General features: G+C 36.2%; 1 protein-coding gene across 1 annotated transcript; it reads right to left on the bottom strand.

Annotated features, from left to right (window-relative positions):
• Positions 1–2,030: 2,030 nt before the first annotated feature.
• On the bottom strand, positions 2,031–2,820 carry LOC128514807 (fatty acid-binding protein, brain-like). Its single transcript, XM_053488690.1, has 4 exons — positions 2,727–2,820; positions 2,482–2,654; positions 2,218–2,319; positions 2,031–2,139 (listed from the first exon to the last, which is right to left on the bottom strand). Exons 1-4 carry the CDS (start codon positions 2,794–2,796, stop codon positions 2,089–2,091), a joined length of 396 nt encoding a protein of 131 aa, XP_053344665.1. The 5' UTR covers positions 2,797–2,820; the 3' UTR covers positions 2,031–2,088.
• Positions 2,821–7,675: the final 4,855 nt, after the last annotated feature.

The following is a 7,675-nucleotide window of genomic DNA, read 5'->3' as shown; positions in this document are numbered from 1 at the left end:
GCCCAAAGCTACAGTAGTGTGTGTGTGTGTGTGTGTGTGTAAGAGAGAGAGAGAGAGTCCTCATTTCCTGGTGATTTATGATGTGTGTGTGTGTGTGTGTGTGTGTATAGCGGCCTGCAGCAGGACTCTCATTTTCAATAACAAGAAATGAACACATTAATCACGTGCTACCACACACACACACACACACACACACACACACATTTTTTTAATAAATACATTTCACATTATAAATTCTGCAAAGTTTGTTGCATGTATGCATATTAAACAAACAAACAGATATTAGTTTATTAAAAGTAATTAAAGTAGATATTTAAACTTTTTTTGAGCAATCAATTAAAATTTTCTTTTTTTAAATAAGTTGACGTTAAATGTTTCGCCAGTGTTTATTTATTTATTGATTGATGAAGAATCAGTAGGGAATGTTAAAGTGTCCTTTGATATCTCTGTGTAATTCAGCTGATTTGCATTGACTACAGTGTTCCTAACAGTGTGTGTGTGTGTGTGTGTGTGTGTGTCGGGATGTAAAGTCACTGTGACAGACACTGAGTGGGAGTTGAGCGATCAGGAGTGACAGTTTTGTCTTTTTAAGGACACATTAAGGCTCTTAAAGTCCCTCTGTGTTTGTTTCTTTATGAACTATTCTGATATTCTTAGACCTTATTAAATATCAGCCCTTTAGGCGTTCATTAGTTTCTTCCTCTGACATGAGCTGATTCTTGGAATAAAATGTTTTTGCCCCCTAGAGGAAAGTGATGCTGCGGGTCGTAATTAATCCTACACCGCCATCTAGTGGTTCAAAAGCGAACTTAAGGAGCAGGGATGACGTCACAACGACTCAAACTGTTACTTTTTTTTTTTTTTTTTTACACCTGAATCTTGGAAGATGTGCTTTTATTGTTTCAATATTGTAATTGTAATTTTTGTTTTTAATAAAAAATATATACAGAACCACAGAATAAATAATAAAGTGCTAATGTAAAAAAAAAAAATGAAAAAGTTTTTACACAAGCATTTTATTCCTTTCACAGCAAAATACAAACAACTGCAACTTTTCTTACTTTAACTAACCAGGCATTATTTAATGGTGCGCCAAACCATTGTGCTCTTACTGTGTGAGTGGTTAGATCAGCATTTTTCAGGATGTTGGTTGAGACAATGCGGACCTCATGAATGGCCTCCAAGAAGTCCAGATCTCCTTCTATTTGATTTTTTTTTTTCCTGTGGAGCGACGCAAAGAAGGAGGTGTACAGGACAAAGTCTCGCGCACTGGAGGACTTGGAGGCCGGATTCAGGAGGTTCTCAGCAATGTCCCAAACCACTTTCTGTAGAAGATTGTGCATTTCATTCCTGGCCGTTTGAGGAAACTGGTTAATGCCATTGGTGTCTACACTGAAATGTAATTTTTTTTAATTAATTTATTTTTTTTACAATTTTTCTGAGTAATAAAGAACATGTACAATTTGTTTTAACCAATTTGTATCAGAAATATAGTCTTTACTATAATTTTTTTATTGCCTAGTTATTTTTTACCCACCCTTTATATAAGAGCGACACACATATTTTATTTTATCTTCTGCTTTGACGTATGAGAACAAACTAACTAACCTATAAGAATTTACTACTATCAACACCTTCTGACCAATCAGAATTTAGCAGTGCTGTGGTGTTATCAGGATTAGTGCATTCCTCTATAATGTATATTACATTAATATATAATATACATTACGATATTACATTAATCAGTGGGTGGTATGGTGGTGTAGTGGTTAGCACTGTGGCCTCACACCTCCAGGGTTCCTGGCTTGGGTCTGTGTGAGTGGGATTAGCATGTTCTCCGCATACTTGGGGGAGGGGTTCATAAGGTTTAGGATAATTAACATTTCCAAATTGCCCGTAATGTGCTTGTGATGTATCGATGATGTCGAGGGTGTACCTCACCTAGAGCTCCAAGCCTCCCACAACCCCTGCTTAACAGAGAATGAGTGAGTGAGTTAATCAATAGGCTAAACAACATGATAGATTCCACAAAATTATTTATTAAGTCTAGATTCCTTTTTTTTTCTTTTTAAAGGAGGTTTCCAGATTTTACACTTTGTCATATGTAAGCACTGCTGTGACATTATCACAGGACAGAGTCTATAAAATAAGATGAAAGACAAATTAATTTGGATTTAAAGAGTCTTATTCATACGTTTTATTCACTGATTTTCTCACCGTGATCATTTTCCCATCCTGGATCTCTCGAACTGTCTGGGCCTCTTTTACGCCCCACTTTTGCACCTGGATAAGTTTTCCTCCTTCTAGGTTTATAGTCATCTAAAAGTTATAAAAGTAATAATGTTTGTGGCTTTTTGATAAAGCTGAGCCAAGATGTCAAACAATGCTTTTACAGAATCTCAAACATGAGTATGGCTCTTTGAATCTTATAATCAGGATTATACATTTACTCTAATAAGGATTAAGGATTACTTCCCTTACTTTACACATCTTGCCGTATATCTCCTCATCAAACTCTTCACCGAGGATGAACCTGATTTCTCTCTCATGACTAACGGTTTGTATTTTAATCAGCACACAGTTGTCATCTTGGGAAATGGTAGAGATGGTGGGCTTAACCACATTTGCAGCGTTTCTCAGTTTAACATTAATACCTGTAAAGTATAAATAGAAAAAAAACTACATACAAAGTCAAAGCACATAAAATAAAGAAAAAAAACACTTACCAATTGCTTTCATGAAATTATCTAAGTTTTCACTTCTGCTAACTTTCCAGCTTCCAAAGAAGGCATCCATGTTTATAATATAATAATGTCTTCTGAGAACACACACACACTGATCAGACACTTACCTGCACGATGAGAAGGTTATTTATACCTTAGCTTGTAGGAGGGAAATGTGCATATTTTCCTACATTCTTGTTTGGTTTAAGAAAATATATTTGGATATGGCTTTTGAATATGTTTGTAAAGACTGAGACCATTTAATTTGATGAATTATTTGCCTAAAAAAAATTAGAAAACATCTGTGGCCAAAAAAATATATAATAATAATAAAATTAAAAACTCAGCATCTACTTTTAAGCATGATTACATTGTATAGTACCCAGAGAATAAAAAGCTAATTTATTTAAAGGTTTACAATGAGAACAAAACATTTTTGTTTTTGTTCATGACACATTAAGCATTCAATGTAAATGCCGTTGAGATTAACAAATATTTAGAAAACCAGTAAAACTAAATGGTATACTGGGAGGGAATGGAATCCAGTGTGGGGTGAATTCAACACTTCAGCCACCTGAAACACTTACTACAGATCAACAAATGAATTCTTATAAAAAGTGACATGCAAGTAAAAACAACACACTATAATTTTACATGATGAAATCAAATATAGGGCAAACATTTTAATATTCCTCTACTTTAATTAGTCATAAAATGATGACCACTGACTGGTGAGATGAATAACATTCATTTTCCCATCACCATGGAACCTGGAAGTGGGCGGAGGCAGCAACTGAACATTTTGGGCCTAAAACCGTGTTAGGGGCAAGTTTAAGGCTCTTAGTGACTTAACAAGGACCAGATTATAACGACTAGATGACGGGGCCAGACGATGGGATCAGAGCAACACCAAAACTGCAGCTCTTTAGAGATGGTCCAAAGAAGGTAGGGTGCGAAGATAATCCTCTGTTGCTTGCAATTATATTTATTTATTCCTTTTCCAGCAATTAATCATAAATTGTACATGAACTGAAAGACCTGCTGGAGTTCTGTGCAGTGTGTAAAGTATGCTGGGCATCAGATGTGCCACACACAAGAAAACCATTAAGAACAGATGAAACAACAACAATTTAAGATGGAGAATGGTGCACAGGACCTGATCTCCAGCGGGACACCAGGATGAGGACCTGTGCAGTTAAAACACAAGAATGCCTTCAGGTAATTATTTAGCTGCTTCTCTGTTCATCAAAAGGTTCATATGTTACATGCTAACACATGCTCACTATGATTTGCATTTTTTAAGTTATCATTTTCAGAAATTTGCATTACATTTGAAATTCTGATATTGTGAGAGAAAATGTTGCACTATAAAATAAGATAAAATCCAAAAGAGCTGAAGACTGCATTACAGCTACATTTAATGAGATATACTGTACATCTATATGAGATCTACTGTTTGTTTTTTATTCAATTCAGGAAAAAGTCTCAGAAAACAATATTTAGGCCCCAAAGCACAATCACATGACTACCTTTGTCTAACTTGATCAATGACACTCCATAAACGATCAACTTGACACAATAAGTGGCACAGGTCATTGGATGGACACAAATATGGATGAATAACAGCTTTACTTTAGCTTTACAAGAACAGGGACATACCACTGGCAATGGTCAGGTGATGTACAAGCGGCATAAAGTAAGAATCACAAAGCACAAAAACAAGAAAACTTGAACAGTCCTTATATAGTGTGGTAATAAAAGTTAGAACAAGTGTGCAAGGTCAATAAACAGAGGAAACATGATAGTTTTAGTGTAAGAGGTTATTAATTAAGCAATATCACACGAGAGGCCTTGACTGCTAAACCTCTGAGCAACACAGAGTTTAACAAAGCTAGAACCACCATCAAACAGTCTGAGGAAGCGAGATCAGTACTATAGAGAGAATGATTTAACATGCGAGTGTCGACTGTATGGGCGGAAGTGTGCAGATATGCATCGTCATGAGAAATCACAACACATTTGGATAGCAGTCCTCTCCATTAAATTTAACGTTTAGTCTGTAACTTTTTGTTGATTCTTTAATTTTGTGTTGTTTTTTCCTCAGCATTTCCTATAATATGTGAATTAAGTTTCAGTTGTGATTATATTTGTCTTGTTTTTTTCCCCTAGACTTATGTTTATTATTTTGACCATTGTATTCGTACAATGAAATAAATAATCTGTATTGATTATATATTTTAGTTTGACCCCCTCTTTTTATGTTGCGACCTCAAACGAGTGGGTTTGTAACATAAAATTGGGCGCTCGTCTGGATACTACATGTATCAATAATTGCATAGAGATTTCGTGTGTTTACCTGTGTAAATGAGACTTCAGTAGTTAGAGTGTCCTCAGCTGGATTTATAAGTCTTCTGTCGAGGGACTGTTTGTTATTTTAGTTTGTTATTTTTCCTTTGTTATTTTTAAAGGTTATTCTGGACGGAGGTTTTTAAACCTCTGTTGAGGGTACGCTTTTGGTTTGAAATGCCAATTGTCTTCAAGTTCAGCGTTTAAATGCCGCCCCGAGTCTGGTACGCATTTAACGCATTTGTAGGTTTAGTTAGTTTTGTTTGTAGTTATTGGAGTCTCTCATTTTCCATAAGGTAACACTTTATCATTTTTCCATATATGTGTGGTTTGTGATGCCTACCGGATATCAAGATAATTTGACAAATGACTTGTGATTCAGTCTTTATTTATCTTGTAACAGTAAGGTTTCTTTTTGAGCGTGTTTATTGTGATGGTCCCTGGCGAAGTGTCTGATAGGATTTGTATTTTTTTTACGCTCTAGTTACACGTGTGCTCGCGTTGTTGTGTGTTTGTTCTGTTGTCTCTTCTAGTAGGTATGTCATCGTCCTCAGTACTCGAGGATTTCTTTGCATTTCCTTCTAAAATATTATTGGAGAGGTGCACGAAGGAAGAGCTTTTGCAGTTTGCCGAACAATTCAATGTGGATGTAACGAGCAGTTATAAGAAGCTCAAGGAAACGCTGATTAAAGTTGTGAAGAGCGCACTTTCTGAGCGAGGCGTTTCAATCTTGAGGAGTGTTTATCCTCCCCTCTTTGTGATGACAATCAAAATACAAAGTTTAGCGAGATGCCTTTACAAGAGAAGCAGTTGTGTTTATAAAAACATTAGGCTTGTCCCGCCATTTTTGGAGAAAGAAGTGAATACATATATATATAAAAAAAAACCATAAAAAAAATAAATACATAAGAAAATTAATACATAAAAATTATTAACACAAAATATAAAGTAATAATAAAAAAATTTACCTGCACTTTACCTTTTAAAAAAGTAAAAATAAATCCTGACAGATAAATGTTTCCATTTGTCCACACAAATGTGTGTATGTGTGTGTGAAGCCGAGATGAGGAGGGGATGGGAGAGGGTTGTAAAGGCGAGAGAGAGAGTGTGTGTTGTATGAAGTTACTATATAGTTAAGTAAGTCTAAATCCACAGATAAAAACACAGGAGATGTACAGTCAAGTTTGGTTAAACTGACTTCAAAGCTCAATAATGTGCTTAAATAAATGTATTTTTAAATTACATATATTCCACATTCTCTTCAAGCTTTGCAAGTTAACTACAGAGATGTGCAAAAAAGCCTGAGTTTTAGAAAAAAAGGAAATCCAGACTTCAAGAAGTGAACAAGCTTTAGAGGATGAAAGCTTCAGTGTAGATATGAACCAATAGGTATCAGAGCAATAATTTACATGTGTAATGATGAGTATTCCAGTCATCTGTGATTAGAATGGCAAATTCAGAAACTTCATTTAAATTTTAAGCTCAGAGACTTAGGCATGGGTGGGGTGTGTAATAGTCTTAACTACATTGACAAGTCTTCTTATTTCCTCTGTAAACTGTAAAGTAAATGCGGAAGAAAACAAACTAACAAACACCTGCATAAAACACAGCAAAATACAAATGTAAAGTCACTTTTCATATTTGTTTTCATATTTGACCAATTTCCAGCTTCCAAGTTCAGGCTAGTTTTGTAGCACTCAAGACCAGACTTATGACCACTTTTTACATTTAGGCATTTGGCAGACGCTCTTACCCAGAGCAACTTACATTTTTTTATTTTTTTTAATCTTATTACACATCTAAGCAGTTGAGGGTTAAGGGCCTTGCTCAATGGCAACTTGGTGGTTGTGAGGTTTGAACCTGGGATCTTCCGAACTGTAGTCCAATGCCTTAACCACTAGGCTACCTCTGGCTACCCCTGAAATACTCAATTAATATTACATACACTGCCTGGCAAAAAAAGGCCCCTTTTTAGCAGGGAAAACAAGTAAAGTAAAAGAAGTAAAACAAGTAAAAGAAAATGTGGTCGGAAAAAAGAATTAATGGAGATCATTTAAACACTTGTAAAGAAATTTAAAAATAAAAACTAGAGCTATGTTTAATAGTGAAAGTAAGAGCATTTTCACACACACATACACACACAGTGTGATGAGAACTCACAGGATTGGGACTAAACAGCTGTGTGTCCATAAGGAAACCACTTTTTAGTGAGACTCATCAGAAAAAAAAGGCTTCAGTTTGCTAGAGATCATAAAGACTGGACTTTGGAGTAAGGTCATGTGAAGTGATGTGAAGTCCAGATGGGAGCCTATTCCAGAGTGATGGGCGTGTCAGGGTAAGACGGGAAGTGCCTGAAGCTACCTTGCTTCCCCTTGGAAATGATCAAATCAGCGCCCACATCAACCGCTTAATGCTCACTCCAAAGCTCACTAGATAGGTGGCTTCCCCTATCTGCAGGTGTGTCGAAGGAGTGGGGCTGCAGGATTAGGCACAGCTGGTGAGCCATCGGCGCTAACGATCCTGGGCTTCTCCCTGGGCTATAAAACACAGCGGTGAGTGTAACTCAGGGTCTGTTGGGAGACTGGAAAATGTAATGCGCCCCAGGG

The sequence above is a fragment of the Clarias gariepinus genome, chromosome 27, assembly GCF_024256425.1.
Source record: "Clarias gariepinus isolate MV-2021 ecotype Netherlands chromosome 27, CGAR_prim_01v2, whole genome shotgun sequence".
NCBI lineage: Eukaryota > Metazoa > Chordata > Actinopteri > Siluriformes > Clariidae > Clarias > Clarias gariepinus.
This window is presented reverse-complemented; position numbering and strand designations above follow the sequence as displayed.